The following is a 20,465-nucleotide window of genomic DNA, read 5'->3' as shown; positions in this document are numbered from 1 at the left end:
AAATACAATGGCACTGCTAGGTATTTCTGGTGCAGCTTCCAGACAAATGAAGAGGCAGTTCAAGTGTCATAGTCCAGGACTTCTACTCCTCAACCTCAGAGGATGAGGCTTCTGAGTTAACAGATCAGGAAGAGGGCTCAGTTAGAAGGTTCCCATCTCCTTAGGACCTAGTTCTCCAGACCAGCTCCCCTGTGTGCAGAATAGGTTGCATTGCTGTGCTCAGATCCTGAGGATTCTAGCCATGAAGATACCACCACACCACAGCCACTGCCATGTCACCACAGCCCAAGGCTGCTGAAACAGACCAGGCTCCATTAAGGTAGGGATGCACAAGAAATTTGTTTCAGTTTGTTTCAGACCAGTGTTTGCCCAGTTCACACCATTCAAGCCCAAATGCAGACTCGAACGCAATCTGTGGTTGAAGTCTGCACATTTCCAAGCTTGCAGTGTGATTTCCAAACAAAAGAAAAGCAAGTTTGATAATCTATAGGTTTGAAAAGGATGCATGAAAAAGATGCATAGTTTTGAAAATGTTCACTAGCACACTTTAGTCAATGGGAAAAGGTGTGCTCTATTTCAAAATGGGCACAAAAGGGGTGTACCTTTGGAAAAATGTGACCAAAATACATGATTTTTTGTGCAAATGAAAAAAAACTTGCAATCTGATATGGACTGTCCTGCTGTGACTGGGTTAGTCTCTATGCTAGGCAAACACAGGGACAAATCCAATAGGCAAGTCTGTTAAGCGAGCAAATGGTCAAGCATAAAGGTTTCAGTCCACTATTGGGATCAGGCAAAGGCAGGAGCAGGCAAGATGCAGGCAATGGTCAAAGCACAGTATTTCCAGGCAAATGGGTGGTTTCCAGAATAGAGGTACAGCCAAGGCCCAAACACGGGAGAGTAGTCGAGGTCAGTAGCATGGAGTTCAAACACAAGGCAAGGTTATGGAAACAGGGTACAAGGCACTAGAAGAGAGGTAAGGTCTTGTTCCAGGGGCCAGTAGGTATCCATTGAGAACTTATATGCTGGAGCTTTCAGAGCCCCACCCAGCTGTATCATGTCAGAGGCTTATATAAGAAGTCCTCCTCATGAGGAGGGCCCTACTTATAAAGAGTCCTTTTCAGCAAGTGGGCACTCCTTCGCCTGGCCACTGCCCTAGCCTGAATCTTAAGGCACTGGCATTCTCGGGGGGCTAGGTAGTGACTCAGCATCCCCTTCTGCCTCAGAGGCCAAGCTGTCTGCCTCTCGAGGAAGCCTATCTGAAGGCATCACCCCTGAGAGCCCAGGACCATGCCAGGGTCCTCTGAGGTGACCTGTTCCCTGGGGACTTGTGGCTCCAAAGGTTCAGCCTCTAATAAGGAATCCCCCAGGGGAGTCATGACACGGACACAAGTTGAGATGAGCTTTGAGGTAGAAATCAGACAACCTTGACGAACTCAAGTTTACAGGTTTTCCCATCCCTGCTTGAAGGGAGAAGGTCTCAGTCAATAGAGAGGCAGGACTAAGTAGCTTAAAGGAAGCCAAAATCATACTTAAGGCCACAATTTGCTGCTTGTTGGAGCAACATGCAGGCACAGTTGTCTGGCTTCCAGTCCTTGCATCTCTCGGAGCTCTCCATGGTGCTGCTCTATTTGCTGTCTCTCTGGGAATGCACAACATGCAAGGAAAAAGGGATGGGAAGGGAAGGGAAGAGGGAAAAAATGGAGTAGACTTTCATCAGAGCTGGTGGAATGGACGGGCTCCCCCTGACATCTCCTTCTTTCCAGTTTGCTGGAATGGTTGCTGGTGGCAACAGTAATAATGATCAAACAAACTCCCATCAGCCCCAGCCATCATAGTTAATGGTTGGGGATTATGGAAATTGTAGACCAAAATCTGGTGTGCAACAGGTCCTTGTCTCTGCTTATATGTGGTTAATGCTATGTTGTTCCTGTTCTTGTCTCCAGAATTTGAGACGCGCTGTCCCCAGGGCAAGAAGGTGATTCAGTACAAGAATGCCAAGCTGGAGAAATGGGCACCATATCTGAACAGCAACGGGCTGGTCAGCCGGCTCACTCTCTACGAGGACCCAGACCGTAAGTAGGACCTAAACGTGCCTTGAATGCTCTCAGAAAGGCAAATAGGGTTTTCTTGTAGGGCACATGGCATGCACAGCCCAGGGATCTGCTCAAAGTCCAATTTTCAATTACACAAGTCGTCATTTTCCTGGAGGAGATGGCTATCAATGACTGCCAGTCCTGGTGGCTATGTGCTCCCTCCAGTATCAGAGGCAGGATGCCTGTGTTGCTGGGGAGCATGGGTGGGAGGGCGCTGCTGCACTCATGTCCTGCTTGTGGTTTCATGTCAACAGCTGGCTGGCCACTGTGTGAACAGAATGCTGGACTAGATGGACCCTCGGTCTGATCCAGCACGGCTCTTCTTATTATCATAATAGCAAAATGTAGCCCAGGAAACATCACTGAAATACTGAGGAAGGGGTAAGTTTGCTACTCGAAAGAGCAGCAACACTAGTTCCAGATGAATGGCCTACCATGGGGGTTGCATGACTGGAATGTTCAGTGTTCCATCCTAAACCCTCCTGTGGCTGAAAAAGCACTTTGCTAATCAGATCGCTTCATGAACCTACCTGTACAGTGCAATCAACATTTGAGGCCCTCCTCCGAGTGCCTCCTCCAAGGAAGGTTCGGAGGATGGCAACACAAGAGAGAGCCTTCTTTGAGGTGACCCCACAACAGTGGACTGAATGCTGTCCCCAGTGCGGTCCGCTTGTTGCCAAGTTATTATCTTTTTGGCACCAAGTTAAGGCTTTCCTCTACTTCCAAGCATCTGATGGCATATAATGGGGCTTCTTGATCAAGTTATTATTTTCCAGGGTGTAGGGCCCCAGGCTTGTAAGTGAGCTAGTAGTAGCTTTAGAGATGCCTAGAGATCCATAATACTCTCTGCTTTGGTTCATTATTAGTTGCAGTTTCTTGCAGTTGGGCCTCTGGGCTCATAAGATGAGTCAAAGGCTGGTGTAGTGCTCCCTCAGCAAATGCCAGAGCTAATGAGCTCTGGCACCATTTATCTTATCAGACCTAGGATGCACCTGAGAGTGAAGCTATGTTTATCCTAAGTCACAGGTGTCCATGCTGAGACAATTACGACAGTCTTACTTCTACCAAATATGTTACCAAGTGCTGCTAGGCTATGCTGGGGAAGTTGTAGATAAACTCTGTTGATGCTTGTACCTGTCATATTACCTCACTGAACAACATGTATGATATAAAAGTCATCTTGCAGCACAGCTCTTTGTTCAGAGCGTTGTCTGATCCAACCATTGGGTACGCCTGTGCGCTGTAAGTATTCAATAAAAACCTCCTTGTAAGCAAACCTGGATCTGACTTATCACTTTCTTGGCACCTCTAAATCTTGGAAGCCCACAGCCGGGGCATACACAGGGCCTTGGTTATTTTTAATTATATTAGGATGCAGTCCTTTGGGTGTTTAGACAGAAAAAAGTCTGTCTCTCCTTAAATATGCATAGGATTGTGCCATTAGTTGTTTTACATTGTTTTAAATTTTGTATGTTTTTAACCCTTGCTGTAAGATGCCTTGAGTCTTTTTTAGAGAAAGCTGTCTAATAAATTTAATAAATGAAACGAAAATTAACGAAATCAGAAATGGGAGTTAAATAGCCTCCAGGTTAGTCACTTTTTATTGGACAATAATTTCACTTTAACTTTAAAGGATTATTGTTTCCTGTACCTAGATACTTGAGGGAGGATGCATGGACCACGTATAACTGTTGTTGTTCAGTCGTTCAGTCGTGTCCGACTCTTCATGACCCCATGGACTGTCCGCCGCTCTCTCCCGGAGGGTGCTCAAGTTCATATTCATTGCATCGGTGATGCTATCTAGCCATCTCATCCTCTGCCATCCCCTTCTCCTCTTGCCTTCAGTCTTTCCCAGCATCAGGGTCTTTTCCAGTGAGTTTTCTCTTCGCATTAGGTGGCCAAAATATTTGAGCTTCAGCTTCAGGATATACAGGATATATATTCAGGATATATATATAGCTCCTTGGTATACACCTGAGCTGAGGGCAATGAAGCAAGAGGGGAGACGGCTAGAACGCAGGTGGAGGAAAACTTGTGCTGAGTCTGACCGAACACAGGTAAGAGCCCACTATCGAGCCTACTCTGTGGCGGTGAGGGTGGCAAAGAGGCAGTTCTTTTCCACCAGCATTGCATCTTCTCAGTGTCGCCCGGCGGAGCTTTTCCGAGTGGTTCACGGCCTGTTACATTCTGGGCCAGGGAGAGAGATGGTGGAACCCTCGGTAGCATGCTGTGACGGGTTTGCGCAGCACTTTGAGGATAAAGTCGCTCAGATTCGTCATGAATTGGACACCATGATTAATGCAGTTCCATTGGTAGAGGCGTTCAGAGCACCGTCTGGTCCAGTTTTATTGGATGAGTTTCAGTTACTGAGGCCTGAGGATGCGGACAAGGTGCTTGGCCAAGTCCGATCGACCACTTGTGTGCTTGACCCTTGCCCTTCATGGCTTATTAAATCAAACAAGGAGGGGTTGTCCGGCTGGGTCCAGGAGGTTGTAAATTCCTCCTTGAGAGAGGGAGTGGTGCCTGCCGCTTTAAAAGAGGCAGTAATTAGACCACTCCTGAAAAAGCCTAACCTGGACCCAGAGGATGTTAACAATTATAGGCCAGTGGCCAACATCCCCTTCCTGGGCAAGGTGCTTGAGCGGGTGGTTGTAGGACAGCTCCAGGCACTCTTGAATGAAACGGATTATCTAGATCCATTTCAATTGGGCTTCAGGCCTGGTTTTGGAACGTAAACTGCCTTGGTCGCCCTGTGGGATGACCTCTGCCGGGAGAGGGACAGGGGGAGTGCGACCCTGTTGATTCTCCTGGACCTCTCAGCGGCTTTCGATACCATCGACCATGGTATCCTTCTGGATAGGTTGTCTGGGTTGGGAGTTGGAGGCACTGCACTACAGTGGTTCCGCTCCTACTTGGATGGCCGATTCCAGAAGGTGGTGCTGGGGGATTATTGCTCTGTGCCATGGCAATTGTGCCATGGGGTTCCACAGGGCTCTATTCTATCCCCCATGCTGTTTAACATCTACATGAAACCGCTGGGGGAGGTTATCCGGAGGTGTGGGCTGAGGTGCCATCAATATGCGGATGACACCCAGCTCTACCTCTCTTTCTCATCAAACCCAGGTGAGGCAGTGGCTGTTCTGAACCAGTGCCTGGGCACGGTAATGGACTGGATGAGGGCCAATAAACTGAAACTCAATCCAGACAAGACGGAGGTACTGTTAGTGGGTGGTTCGTCTGCCCGGCTAGGTGATAATCAACCTGTTCTGGAGGGGGTTGCACTCCCCCTAAAGGATCAGGTTCGTAGTTTGGGGGTGCTCTTGGATCCAGAACTGTCACTTGAGGCACAGGTGAACTCAGTGGCACGGAGCACTTTTTATCAGCTTAGGCTGGTATACCAACTACGCCCTTATCTGGACAGAGATAGCCTTGCTACAGTTATCCATGCTCTGATAACTTCTCGTCTGGATTACTGCAATGCGTTATACGTGGGGCTGCCTTTGAAAACGGTCCGGAAACTTCAGCTGTTCCAAAATAGGGCAGCAAGATTGTTAACAGGGACTGGCCTGCGAGCTCATATTACGCCAGTACTTTTCCAGCTGCACTGGCTGCCGGTCCATTTCCGGGCCCGATTCAAAGTGCTGGTGTTAACATTCAAAGCCCTTAACGGCTTGGGGCCAGGTTACCTGAAGGATCGCCTCCTCCCATATGTGCCTGCCCAGACCTTAAGATCATCAGCAGCAGCCCTTCTCCGTGAGCCCCTGCCAAAGGAAGTGAGGCGGGTGGCTACTAGGAGGAGGGCTTTTTCTGTTGTGGCACCCCGGCTCTGGAATGAGCTCCCTAGTGAGGTTCGCCTGGCGCCTACATTGTACTCCTTTCGGCGCCAGGTGAAGACCTTTTTATTTTCCCAGGCATTTTAGCTTTCTAAATTTTTATCTTTGCTGTTTTAAATCTGTATTTTAAACTCCTGTACTGCTGCTAGGTTTTATTGTGGTTGTATTGTTATATTGTGGTTTTAATGTTCTATATATTTTAAATTGTTTTATTGTGTGCTGTTTGGTTTTAGTTTTTGTGAACCGCCCAGAGAGCTTCGGCTATTGGGCGGTATAGAAATAAATAAATAAATAAATAAATAGGGTCTGTCCTTCCAATAAGCAGTCAGTGCAGGTTTATATTTTCCACCCCCCAATTGATTATGCTCCATATTTGCTTTGCATCAAGACCAAGGATCAGTCTGTAGCTTGAGAGTAAGTTACCACAGCTGTAGTTTGTTCTCTTTCCCCATAAGGTACCAAAGTGCTGGAGGTGAAGGAATGGTACAAGAACCGAGAAGACATGATGGAGACGAGAGAAATGAATAAGCAAACAGATGTGACTACTGAGTATTTCCTTCCTGGACACGTCCAAGGTCTCAGAGGTATCCAGGCCCCATAAAGGGCTTTTATTCTTGGGAAGAAAAAGTTCTTCTGGCTGGGACAAGTTGCACCCATGAGTTCATGGGAATCGTCTTTGGGCAGTGGCCAGTTGTGGAGTGGTCAATCTGGAAGTTCAGCTGCTCATATGACAGTCTCCATAACCACACCCCCAAGGAGAGGTCAAAAATGCAGGCAGCCGTGTTGATCCATATTAACAAACCAGTTCTAGCAGTTTTCATCTCCACCAGGAGCAGGCTTTGCTCCAGGATGGGCATACCTTCCCCATCCCGCACCCCACCAATTCTGGGGGCATACTGGGGGAATGGAAAGTCTGTGGATCCTGCAGAACCAGTCCTTCCTTCAATCCTCCCCCAACACGCCCACATAATGCCCCGCCCTTTTGTCTCTGCTGACATCAGAACTCAAATGTCAGAGAGGCAAGGGCTGCGGACACCTTGGTGGTGGCTGGGAGGGGGCTGTTCACACATCATGCTAACCCACACTCGGTGGTTGAGTGAGGGTTGTTTTGAACTGTGGGCTGTTTGCTGAACTGTGGGTTAGCCTGTTGTCTGAATGCAGCCAGGGTGGCTTGCTAACCGTGCAGCATGGCTTATTCTTCTCAAACAAGCCACCTTGTTGTTGGGTTGTTCAGGGGGTTAACCAGCCATCCTGGCTGTGTTCAGACAACATGATAACCCACCCTGCGGAAAATGTGCTGCGTTCAGATATGGTTCAACAAAACAACCCACACTCAACCACTGAGTGTGTTAGCATGTTGTGTGAACAGCCCCCACCCACCCCTGCCATCAGAGAAGGAGGAGGTCCAAAACATCCTAATGCCCCTGGGACGCCCTCCCAGGTACCATATTATTGCAGCCTAAGTCTGCAATCCTGTGCATACTCTCCTGAGAGTAAGGGCTTCATCACACGGAGCTTTTATCCTGAGATTGAGGTTGCTCCTTCATGGAAGTTTGCAGGCTTTTTACATGACTCCATGATCCTGGCATGACCCTCCTGCACTAAATGCCCTTTGTTCCATTTTTAAATAGATCGCAGAGAATGAGCTATCAAATTACCGCATTGTGTTCCGCTTCAGTTTCCTCCATGAAAAGACTTAAAGAGGCAAGAAGAGGAGCGAGATCAATGAAAGATTATGGAAGACTCAGATACAGGGAGAAGGCTGGGGAGGAAGCGCATATAAAGGGAGTCAGTGGTGATCCTGCATTTAAAACAGAAGCAGAAAACCCCATTTTAAATGCAGGATTTTAGGCTGGTGTGGAAATGCCCTAAGTCCCACTGAATGTAATGGAGATTATTTGTGAGTAAGAATGCATCAGGTTGCACTGTAAATACAAATGAAGTTGTTGTGCACACATCTTTTTATCTTCCTTTTTTAAAAACAATTTTCCACAGTTTATTCACTAGCTGCAGGGAGGGACAAAGAGCTATGGGGGCTCTGACCCCTTCCCCAGCCCTGGAAATCTAGTTCATCAGCTCCCCTGGCTCCTGAGTTTTCTGCAGGCACCATGCCATACGCCTTCTCGCTGGAGGTTCCACCCAGGGTCTCTCGTTGGTTTCCTAGCTCACATCTACAAGACGATGGAGCCCGAGACGGAGCGCACCATGGAATTCTACAGTGAGACACGGGTGGATGGCCTTCAGAAACGCATCGAAACATCCAAAGACATGACAGAATATTTTGAAGGGCGGTCAGATTTCTTGAACTACCGGCACATTGAGTTTGGCAAAAGAATAAAGAAACCAACCAACGCTGTTGCCATCACTGAAACCAATGCCCGGCCTATTTTGGTAAGTGTAGCGCAGTGGCGAAGGACAGCTGGTGGCGTGTACTGCCTAAGAAATGGAGCTACAAATTGGGAAGTCCCAGTTCATGTTTTGCCTCTGCTACAAATTCATTAATTGGCCTTTTGCAAGCTGCCCTCTCCACCTCACTCCGTCCATCTGCTGTGAGCAGATAATATTCACTTACATCACCATCCTAGCCTATTATGAATCAGCACTTAAGAACCACCGAAAAAGAGGACAAAAGAAGAGCATGATTTGCATTAAATTTGCATATACTCATTTATAAGCATAGGTGCCAAAAATGACTTGGGGCCATAGCAGGGGTTCCCACCCTTTTTTCAGTCAGTGGGCACATTTGGGATTTTAAGAGAGTGTTGTGGGCACTCTCACAAAATGGCCACCATGGAGGGCTTGCCCATTCATAAAATAACTACTGTGGTGGGCAGGGCCAGTCGCAAAACACCCATTTCCCAGAAGGCAAAGTGGTGACGCTAAAAGAAAAGTCACCTGCCCAAGAACCTAAGTCCAAGGCAGAGGTGAGCTCTGCGCTCCAAAATTCAAAACCACTCTTATGAACCCAGATAAAGATGGCGCTGGAGGGCAGCACTTAATTTTGCAGCATGCCAGCCTCCCAGTTGTTGTTGTTTTTAAACTTATGATATAAAATAAAAACCAGGAGGGGCAGGGAAACTGGTAGGACCAGAACACCTGAGAGAGTGTCTTCTTCTTTACCAACCTGCCATGGGGTCACGAAGAGTCGGACACGACTGAACGACTGAACAACCAGTCACTGAGGTCCACAGAGGGCATGTCCCTGGTGGTTCCACATGGACCAATGGCCTGATTGGAGCTCACCAGAAAAAGAGCCTTCAGTGTGGTGGCCCCCTTCCTGTGGAACTCCCTGCCTTTGGAGGTCAGGCAGTTACCAACCTTGCGTTGCTTTCGGTACCTCCTGAAGACATTGTTATTTCAAGCGGCCTTCCTTGAGTGACCTGCTGCGGTCTATTAAGTTCAGAATCTGTTTCTTTTAAAATATTTTAATTGTTTTAATGTGGCATTTATTCCTTTATCTTTGTTGTTCACCGCTCCAAAATCTTTTGATGTGGAGCAGTATTTAAATATTGTAAATAAATAAATAGGTGGTATCTGTGGGGATACTGGTGTTCATGGGCACCATGTTGGCGACCCCAGGACCCCAGGATTGCTCTCTTAACTAACTCATACCTAGATTCTGCTAATTTGGTGGCCAGGAGTTTGATTCCAGCCCCATTTCCTCTTCTTCCGACTGTACTTCTCCAGAAAATTACCGAGCGGTTCCACAGGAACCTGAGCAAGCCAGCCGACGAAGACGTGGCAGAGCGGATCTTTTCAATGATGGAGGACAAGATCCTCTTGACTTATCACTGCAAGGAGAATTACATCACTCCTTCAAAGAGGGAGTTTAACAAACGGTCGGAGGTGGACAGCAAGGGGAATAAGATCATCATGACTCAAGATATGTGCATTAGCTACCAGGTGAGTCATCTGGATGTCACAGTAGAGCTGTTCAAGGACTTTGTTTGGTCCCCATTTGGCAGTGGACTGATCTGATTCACACCTCCTGAACTAATGTATGGATTGGAATGCAGTGATCCTTCCAGTTCTACACTTTGCCTGTTTTTGTGCTGTTGTTTTTAGCTTTACAAATGTACCGAAATGTGTATAAAATGTATTTTGCAATGATATGTTTATCAAATGTATATTTTATGATAAAATGCATACAAATTTTCATGTGGATTTTCCCTCAAAAACTCCTTGCAGACTAGTGTGGAAACGGGGTGGAAAGGACATATAAGTGCATGTATGTGAAACTGACATGACCAAAAATAGTCTGATCTGTCTGTCCCTGCATGTCTGACCTGCTCGTTGGCTTTTAGGCCGGGTGCACCGAGAAAGAAAAGAAATTGTTCCATTTGTATGAAATGATGCAGCACCTAATGGAAGAGGAGAAGTGCTCGCGGCACCAAGTCTGGGAGTCAGAAATGGAGGTAATGGGTGGGAGGAGAAGTCTCAGCAGACGATGGATCGTAATTTAATATGGTAGAAGGTTTAGTCCACCCATAAAGGGTCACAGGTCACAGGTCAGGGAAAGACAGGAGAACCTGGTAGTTTTGCCAAGACTGGAACCCTGGAGAGCCAATCCGAAGAGACAATACTGGCCTGGGCTAGATGGGCCAATGGTGTGGCTCGGTATAAGCCAACTTTGTAAATGCCAAAACGTGGCCACGAAATGGAGGGCTGCAGCAGGTGGCCAGCTGAAGAGTTCCAAAATTAAAGAACAGGTTGCAAGACCATAAGAAAATGGCATATTGCAGGTGAATCATAGAATCATAGAATAGTAGGGTTGGAAGGGGCCTACAAGGCCATCGAGTCCAACCCCCTGCTCAGTGCAGGAATCCAAGTCAGAGCATCCCTGACAGATGGATGTCCAGCCTCGTCTTGAATGCCTCCAGTGTGGGAGAGCCCACCACCTCCTGAGGTAATTGGTTCCATTTTCCTATTGCTCTAACAGTCAGGAAGTTTTTTCTGATGTTCAGCCGGAATCTGGCTTCCTGTAACTTGAGCCCATTATTCCGTGTCCTGCGCTCTGGGATGATATCAAGAAGAGATCCTGGCCTTCTTCTCTGTGACAACCTTTCAAGTACTTGAAGAGCGCTATCATATCTCCCCTCGGTCTTCTCTTCTCAAGGCTAAACATGCCCAGTTCTTTCAGTCTCTCTTCTTAGGGCTTTTTTTCCTGTCCTCTGATCATCTTTGTTGCCCTCCTCTGAACCCTCTCCAGTTTGTCTGCATCCTTCTTAAAGCGCGATGCCCAGAACTGGACACAGTACTCCAGATGAGGCCTAACCAGTGCTGAGTAGAGGGGAACTAGTACTTCCCGGGATTTGGAAGCTATGCTTCTGTTAGTGCAGCCCAAAAGAGCACTGGCCTTTTTTGCAGCCACATCCCATTGTTGGCTCATATTCAGCTTGTGATTGACAACAGTTCCAAGATCTTTCTTGCTTGTAGTGTTGTTGAGCCACATATCCTCCATCTTGTAACTGTGCATTTGGTTTCTTTTTCCTAGGTGCAGAACTTGGCATTTATCCCTATTAAATGTCATTCTGTTGTTTTCTGCCCAGCGCTCCAGTCTATCCAGTTCACTTTGAATTTTGTTTCTGTCTTCCAAAGTATTAGCTATCCCTCCCAATTTTGTGTCACCTGCAAATTGGATCAGCATTCCCTGCACCTCCTCCTCCAAGTCATTAATACAAATGTTGAAGAGCACTGGGCCCAGGACTGAGCCCTGCGGTACCCCACTCCTTACCTCTCCCCAGTTTGAGAAGGTGCCATTGATAAGCACTCTTTGAGTCCGATTCTGTAGCCAACTGTGGATCCACCGGATCGTTGTTTCATGTAGCCCACTTTGAGCTAGTTTGCTCATCAGGAGTTCATGGGGCACTTTGTCGAAAGCTTTGCTGAAGTCGAGGTATATGATGTCTACAGCATTCCCACGGTCCACAAGGGAACCAAAAATGATCCAAAAATGAGATCAGATTTGTCTGGCAGGACTTGTTTTTGACAAATCCATGTTGGCTTCGAGTAACCACTGCATTGTTTTCAAGGTGCTTCCAGATGGATTGCTTTATGATCTGCTCCAGAATTTTCCCAGGGATTGATGTCAGACTGACTGGTCTGTAGTTCCCAGGTTCCTCCTTTCCCCCCTTTTTGAAGATACGGACAACATTAGCCCTTCTCCAGTCATCTGGCACTTCCCCCGTCCTCCATGATTTCTCAAAGAGAATAGACAGCGGTTCTGAGAGTTCTTCTGCCAGCTCCTTTATTACTCTAGGATGCAGTTCATCTGGTCCTGGAGATTTGAACTCATTCAAAGTAATGTGGTGTTCCTTGATCATAAGCCTATCGATCTCAAGCTGCAATCCTGCCCCTTCAGCCTGTACTTCGCCTTTGCCAGGGGGGTCATAGATCCTCTTTTGGAAGAAGACTGAGCCAAAGTAGGAATTGAGCACCTCTGCCTTTTCTTTGTCATCTGTTATCATTTTGCCATCCGTATTTAATAGCTGAACCATTTCTTTCCTCTGCCTTTTACTATGCACGTAGCTGAAGAAAGGCTTTTTGTTGTTTTTAGCATCCCTCGCTAACCTCAGCTCGTTCTCAGCTTTAGCCTTCCTGATGCCATCCCTACAATTCTGTGCTACCTGCCTGTACTCTTCCTTTGTTGCTTGGCCTTCCTTCCACTTCCTATATGTGTCCTTTTTTGTTTTCAATCTCTGGTGCATACCATTTCTTAGGGCCTAACTGCACACAGTGCTAAACGCATCATGGCCAGGTTTTTTTGTTTGTTTAATAGTAAGCACGTGGGGCTCAGATTATTATCAGGACCGCAGAGTGGGCGAAGGAGAGGTTTTGTCCTCTCCAGCTGTGATGCCCACATGAAATACCCGTTCTGCGCTGCAATTAGTGACACAAACAAACCTCCCAATGGCATAAACCTCACCTCACCACATGCACTGCATTCCCAAGGACACACCTGGTATCTAATTTTTTAAAAACCTTTGGCGTGGTTGCTGATCGTGTCATGAAGGTAATGTGCACTTAGGCCCTTTTGCATGCCAGGCAAGGGGATGTCCTGTCAGTGAAGTTATTCCTGAAATTTCTGCCCCATCAAAGGTCCTGGACATTCTGAGGATTCGAGAGGAGGAAGAAGCAGCTAGCAAGCTGACTGTATCCATTTACGACACAGAGAGGAATGAAAAGAGCAAAGAACAGCGAGAGGCAATGGTAGGCGACGGCCATCTTGGATCACAGGCACACTGCCTTTGGCAGCCCCCATCCAGGGCATACCTACGTTACAGACTTAATCTAGTTGAATGGCCATTTCCCCTTCCTAGGGGACCCGTGACGTTGTTGTTCTTTGTCGGGGAAGCAGGCAAGAAAGGGATGCAAATTGGAGACTTCTCAGCGCATCAACAAACTACAATTCCCAGGATTCTTGGGGAGGGGGGTGGCCATGAGAGCTGAACTAGTAGAAAACTGATAGAACTGTTCCATAAAACTGGCACGTTTATGATGTAGAAATGCTGTTGGTCTCTAAGGTTAAAGTTGGACCACTGGCACTGACAGATCCTAGCATTTGCTCACATGGATCAGCAAGGCCTTGGCAGAAGGGCTGTAGCTCAGTAGTCAAGCGCAAGCTTTGCAGGCAGAAGATCCCAAGTTCAGTCTTTGTTGTCTTCGGGTAGGACCGGGGCGGACTCCCGTCTGTGACCCTGGAGAGCCACCGCCAGTCACTGTAAACCAGAGGTGTCAAACCTCTTTCAACCCGAGGGCCACATTCAGTTTAGGAGAACCTCTTGGGAAGCCACGCATTCCAGTGGTGCGCAGAATGCAAAAGGGGCTGAACCAAAACACAAAAAATACCAGCATATTGTAGCTTAAAGCCCTTTCAGCCAGTCACTAAGCCTTAGGCGAGGCATTTCAAGCTTTTTGAATGGGGAAAAATCTGTGCAAACCTGGGAAACCACCAACCAATCAGGGGAAGGGGGAAAGGTGTTGGGGCTGTGGAAAGGGTGTGTGGTCATCTGGGGACACCCCTGGCAGGCTGGATTTTACCCCAGGCAGTAGCACCCTTGCTGTAACCAATACTAAGCTTGATGGACCAATGACCTTTGGGAAAAGGTATCATCCTATGCAGTCCCTAGGCAGACACAACTGATGGATGACTTTTCAGTGAGGTCTCTGTCAAACTACATAGGAAACCAAACCCCCTACATGGTCTGCATCATCCCCCAAAGCGATGCCATGCCTTTTGGATGAACGCTTTATACGTGGTGCACGTCTGTTTGTTTATCCAAATGGCCACCCGCATGCCTTCCTGCTCTGGATGGGCAGACAGCTGCCTAGGCCTGGGGGGTGCCAGGGTGGGAGCGGTGCAGCTCAGTCTGGGGCTGACCCATCTTGAGGCCCTTGGCAGGCCAGCAAATGTAGCAGCAATGTCTCTTTCCCTCCAGGAGCGCCTGCAGCAAGAGGAGCGCCAGCGGCAAGTGGAGCAGGATCTGGACTACCTGGCACCTTTCCTGATCCAGATGGGTGGAGTCGAGAAGATGACCAAGTGGCTGGCCTTGCGCCTCAAGGAAGACTGCCTGAGCGATTTCAAGCACCGCCTAGTCGACAAGGCCAATCTCATCCAAGCACGTTTCGAGAAGGTGCCCTGGCTCTCCCCCCTCCCAACAGAGGCTGTCCACGGGGCTGTGAATCCTCTCTGGGTTTCAGTCAGAACCAGTCAGAACTTACAGGGTTCAGCACCTTGGATTGCTCCTTTAGAGTTCTGACCGGAGGGAGAAATTTGATCAGGATGCATTTTATTGCGGGCTTACCTAATTTTGCACTTTCAAACCACTATGCCAGTATTCCCCAACCTGGTGTCCTCTAAATGTTTTGAACTTCGACTCCCAGCAGCCCCAGCCAGCATGCCTAATGATCAAGAATTTGGGGAGTTGTAGTCCAAAATGTCTGGTGGGCTCCAGGTTGGAGAAGGCTGTACTATGCAAACAGAAACTCAGTTATCCTTCGAAATTTGTACTGTTCCAAATTTTGCAGTGGAGTTCTCCAATCCCAAAATATGGAGAAAAATACTTGGATTAGAGAAGATAACATTCAAAAATCCATTACATTAGAAAAATTGCTTGCAACAAGTGTGTATGTTAGGCAAAAATCCATGTATTGAGAGAAATGTGCAAAAATGTGCTTATGAATTTTCATGAGAACATTTTAAAAAAGAATTAGAATCATAGAATAGTAGGGTTGGAAGGGGCCTACAAGGCCATCGAGTCCAACCCCCTGCTCAATGCAGGAATCCAAGTCAGAGCATCCCCGACAGATGACTGTCCAGCCTCCTCTTGAATGCCTCCAGTGTGGGGGAGCCCACCACCTCCCTAGGTCATCGGTTCCATTGTTGTATTGCTCTAACAATTCTCGAAGTTCAGGATGAACAGAACTTAATATTGGGAAAAAAGAGAAATGGAGAGAAACCAAAGCTGACTGGTTCTACCATCCCTAGGCCAAACCAAGAGCTGGCTCTCCTAGATGTGTTTTGCCTCTTCTTGATACCCATCCTCTTGAAGTGGCTTTTGTTGACCTCTCTCTAAGGCAGGCTTCTCCAACCTGGTGGCCCCCAGATGTGTTGGACTACAATTCCCAGCCAGCATTGATTATTATTACATGTATATCCCACCTTTTTCCCTGTTGCAAGGAACCCAAGGCTGCGTATATGGTCCTCCTCTCCATTTTAGCCTCACAACAACCCTGTGAGATAGCTTAGGCTGAGAATCAGTGACTGGCCCAACCTGGTGACCTCCAAAGTCACCCAGTGAGCTTCCATGGCCAAGTGGAGACTAGAACCTGGATCTCCCGAGTTCTAGTCCAGCACTCTAACTACTGCACCACACTGGCCAAGCTAGCTGAGAATCATGGGAGTTGTAGTCCAATGCATCTGGAGGGTACCAGGTTGGAGAAGAATGGTGTGTGTGTGTGAGAGAGAGAGAGAGAGAGAGAGAAATTAGGGCCTCAAGCGGTCAGCCTCCAGTGCCTTACCTCCCACACCATGAGCACTCTCATTTTTCTTGAGCCTGGTGGGCTGTGCTTCAAGAGCACCATCTAGGCTGCAGTACCAGCTTGCCTAAATGAGTTAGATGACCCCAAGGGCCAATCCCTGTCCGCCAGGCCCTATAAAGCTGTAGCCACAGAGCGTGCTCTGTAATCTGAGCCATTTCTTGCTGGTGTGAGGACACTTCCTAAGCACCTGCTCCATTTCCTCAGTTGCTACCTTTTTGATCCTGCTTGGCTTTGACCGCACGCTTACTTCTGGCCCCTTGATCTCCTATTGCTGCCTTAGAAGCCAAATCCTGCTAGTTTGGGTCTACACACCTGCCTCTGGCACAACTGGATTGAAAGCCAGCTCCTTCCACCCCGACAAAGAGTTCCCGTTATCTGACAAATGCATCCCCCTCCCAATTTGTTCCCTGCCTCTCTCTTCTTGCACAGGAAACCCAGGAGCTTCAGAAGAAGCAGCAATGGTACCAGCAGAACCAGCTGAACATGACCTTGGAGGATGAGGATGCCTACTTGAACTACTGCTCAGATGCCATGTTCCGCATACGCATCTTGGAGCTCCGTCTCAGCAGGTATCGTCAAGGGTCTCTCTAGGGATGGTGCGGGCGCCTGATTCCATCTGGGAGTCCAGCGGAACCATCCCTGCCTGCACCCCCGAGCCTTGCTCGCTGAGCCCCTGCTCGCCCCCTGCTGGTGCTCAGTGAACGGCCTGCACTCACCCCGGTGGCCTCAGAGCTTCACGGTTGCCATTTTTTGAGAAATAAAATGGCAATCACAAAGCGTGTATATTTGTGTATGCACGGAAATATGCATTTTTGCAAAAATGCGCATTCGCAGAAATGCACATTTTCGCATATGCAAATATGTGCATTTTTGTAATCACCATCTTATTTTTCAAAAAATGGTGACCACAGAGCTTGATGAGGCCGCTGGAGTGAGTGCAGGCTACTTGCCAAGTGCAGAAGGGGTTTGAGCACAGTCTGGGGACCAGCAAGCAGGGACTGGGCGGGCGCCCAGAAAACCTGGACGGGGGCGGGTTTGCACATCCCTAGATCTCTCAAACCCGGTTGACACGGGGAAGGAACTCCAGGGGACTTTGACCTTTGCTGGCTGTTTTCAGTCATTCATGGGTTACCTGCCTTTGTAGTGAGGTCCATACTTCACTGGTGCCTGTGACCTTAGCTCTGTGACCTTAGACCTTAGTCAGCAAACAAAGGGGCATAACATCCCTAGGGCGCAATCCTAGGCATGTTTAGACAGAAAGAAAGTTCTACAACTAGCTGGCTGGGGAATGCTGGAAGCTGCAGGGCTTTTTTTCTGTCTAAACAAGCATAGGATTGCATCCTTAATGGCATAAAGTCAGCCATGTGGTCATGTGTCTCATTTCATAGGATCATAAGCTGAAGGAGACTTTGGAGGCCATCTAGTCTGTGGGTGGATGGAAGGTAACTTGAGATCTACTGGTGATCTCTGGGTGAACTGCAGCACATTAGCAAGGGGTTCTTAGCGTTTAATGATAGCAACAACAAAAAGGTGGGTTCCTTTTTCATTGCTAAAATAGGTTGCTAATATGGAGAAAAAACTTACAGGAAAATTGGGAGTAGATTTGTGTGTGAAAGGACTGCAAGCCCCGTTCTTGTACTAAAAGAAAATCCCAGGGCTGAGCAGGTACTCAGAAGCACCCTGTTCCTTAGTTCTAAATGGATGTCTCTTACCACCCACCCAGTACCCCAGCCATTATTTTTGCTCTTGGTGGACCTTGGGGTACTAGGAAAACCCAAGTAGATCTAGCCAGCCTGAAGTCTGTCCTCCTCGGAATTGGTCCAATGCCAGCTCAATGCAGGATCTGCTGTGCAGGATGCAGCCAAAGCAACCCGGATGGCTGGCCATCCAGCATCTGCTCAAATACCTTCTGTGAAGGAGACCCCACCACCTTGTGAGTGGTGATGTAGTGGAGCCAGGACTTGCAGGGATGCAGCACAGTCAATTTCTGATCAGCAGGGATGCTGACATCCTCCACCACCCTCCGCAGAATTCCATTTCCTCTGAGCCGAGCTGCAGTTCTTAGCTGGAACGATTTATCCCCAGCAACAATGTATTGTTCCCTGTTGGCATGCAAAGTCTTACTCCTGGCTTGGTCTCGAATGAGCAGTTAAGACCCGTTCGCTCTACCTGCTCCTTGTGGAGTTATAAACTGCGAGAATGGGTGGGCTGATATACATCAACACAGCTGTCTGCATTTGGGGACTCTCCTTGCAAGGCTAGCTGTGGGGACCGTCATGAGGAGCGCTTGCACTTCAAAACTGACCGCCCCACTGCTGCTCCTGGGGCAGTCTGTCCCACTGTGAAAGAGCTCTTTCCATTAGGGAGCTTCCCCAAATGTTGAGCCGAAATCTGCTGCCCTGCAGTTTCTGCCCAATGGCTCTAGTCCTGCCCTCTGGAACAACGGAGAAACGGCTTGCTCCATCTTCTGCACGACAGCCCCCCAAAAGCTGCACACTGACATATCTCCCAGTGCTGGTTTCAGGTTTTTGAGGACCCTCAGGCAAGACACCGTCTCATGGTTATTGACACCGCCTGCTTTTGCTCCTCCTCCTCTTCCTCCTCCTCATCGCTACCACTTGCTGCTAGGGAGGGCACAGGAGTCTGAGGAGGGGCTGGAGTCTGATGGACGCCTCCTCCATCCGGCCTGCTGGACCCCGCTCACCAGGCTGCAGAGGGCTCGCTTCCCCGCTCAGCGGTCGGCGGGAAGCACCGTGGGGCCGTCCGCCGCCTTACCGAGCCACGGTTGTGCGCACAGTTGCAACTCAGTTACTTCTGCATATTTGAAGTTACGTCTATGGCTGCCCTCAAGGGGCACTGACTCAAGATTACAACATAAAGGGCCCTTTATGTTGTAGTCGTGAGTCACTGCCCCTTTAAGGCAGCCATACACTCAACTTTAAATATGTGGGCCTAGCCCGAGCTGCGATTTCTGTACACAGTCGCAGCTTGGTGAGGGGATGGACAGCCCCACAGTGCTTCTTGGGCGATTGCCGAGCCGTCCTGCTGCTCCTGTTGTGCAGTGTGGGCGGGCAGCGAGGACGGCTCGTCAACCACCTGAAGGGAGTGGACAGAGGTGCGTCCGTCCATCCCTGCTTGCTATTTGACAGGCAGCAAGACAGTTAGGAATTAGGCAGTGGAACTCCTGCTCCACCTTCTCACCCCCTCTTTTGTCTGGGCCAGAGAGAGGCAAGGGAACAAGCAGGCTGCAGTGAAGAGGGGGAGCAAGTCCAGGAGGCTCTTGTCAGTGGGCCCTTGTTGTGGGGGTGGGCTCTTGGCAGATGCTGACCAGGCCTACCCTTGACGCCGGCACGAATCTCTCCCCTTCATCTTCTCTTGCTCAAGCTCAGCATACGCAGCTCTTTCAGCTGTTCCTCAAAGGACTTGATTTCCTCTTATTTTTCTTCTCGTTTTTTTCCTTCCCAGGCACAAAGAGAAAGCCCCACTGAAATACATGGCATTAGAAGAGAAACTGTGCAAGGACCCTCGCCTGTCTGAATTCCTCAAATTTTATGTTTGAGTTATTCCCTGAGAATTGCACCTTGAAACCCACATGGAGGTTCTTGGTGGAACAGTCAAAGCATAACAGCTGAGGAGCAGTGTTGTTTTCCCTCACTTTTTATTAGCCGTTTTCCTTCCTTGCCAGGGAACACTGGGAACTTCGTGGCATGAGAGCACCAGGGGAAATCATTTTTTTTGCTTCAGTCACCAGGGAGAATTGCACCTGATGAGCACGTGCATGTAACAAAACTCCTGGCTGCAATCTGGCTCTTTTTACACGTGTATGCATATGACATATAGCTAGGCCCTCACGCCTATTTCATTTGACAGATTTTGCTTCTAGTAAATGTTTTCCCTGGCATCTCTTCAGTGTTAACGAGTTCTTCTTCTCTGAGGGTCCATAGCTTCCTTGCTACCACAGCCTTTTAAATATCAGATAGGGATAAAATAGGCTGATGGTGGCTCTTGTCTGACTGCAAGCCCAACCCCTCTCCTATCATTGGCTGAGCTTCAGTGATGTCACAGTAAGAACATTTTCAGTGCTGCCAGGGAAGGTTCAGTCATGGAATGTTGAGAGTCAGTGCAACTACTGTCAGGGAAGAGGAAAGCTGGTTGCACTGAGGGAAAATCCCCAAACAAATGCTCAAGACAGGAGGAATTGCCAAGTGGCTGTGGAGCGGGGGAATGTGGGGCTGTTTCCTGGCTTCAGAGAACCCTAGGAATGTGCCCTCCCCAGCAGGTCACCTCCCCATGGGCTTACTGGGGGTGGCCTACCTGAGCGCTGGTCCCACATAGCTGCCTCTGCTCCCACTTTTATTCTCACAGAATGTAGTGCTATGCATACATAGGGCACTGCATTCTGTAGGAATAAAAATGGCGGAAGGGGGAGTCCAGCCACACAGGCCTGTGGTTCTTGTCTGGGCTAGGCAAATAAGGTAGGGGGCATACCAGGCTC

At 48.5% G+C, this 20,465-nt stretch overlaps 1 protein-coding gene across 1 annotated transcript in view; it reads left to right on the top strand.

Moving 5' to 3' along the window:
* Positions 1-19,875, top strand: part of DRC7 (dynein regulatory complex subunit 7) — a 46,995-nt gene extending 27,120 nt beyond the window's left edge. Inside the window, exons 10-18 of the mRNA XM_084812155.1 lie at positions 1,947-2,075; positions 6,385-6,513; positions 8,094-8,320; positions 9,617-9,832; positions 10,234-10,344; positions 13,028-13,138; positions 14,368-14,562; positions 16,400-16,539; positions 19,436-19,875. Coding sequence (XP_084668281.1) covers positions 1,947-2,075; positions 6,385-6,513; positions 8,094-8,320; positions 9,617-9,832; positions 10,234-10,344; positions 13,028-13,138; positions 14,368-14,562; positions 16,400-16,539; positions 19,436-19,529 — 1,352 coding nt within the window. The 3' untranslated portion in view covers positions 19,530-19,875. The remainder of the gene's footprint in view (positions 1-1,946; positions 2,076-6,384; positions 6,514-8,093; positions 8,321-9,616; positions 9,833-10,233; positions 10,345-13,027; positions 13,139-14,367; positions 14,563-16,399; positions 16,540-19,435) is intronic.
* The last annotated feature ends 590 nt before the right edge of the window (positions 19,876-20,465 follow it).

The sequence above is a fragment of the Heloderma suspectum genome, chromosome 8, assembly GCF_057233095.1.
Source record: "Heloderma suspectum isolate Gila_16-S chromosome 8, 16-S_ref, whole genome shotgun sequence".
NCBI classification, from domain to species: domain Eukaryota; kingdom Metazoa; phylum Chordata; class Lepidosauria; order Squamata; family Helodermatidae; genus Heloderma; species Heloderma suspectum.
This window is presented reverse-complemented; position numbering and strand designations above follow the sequence as displayed.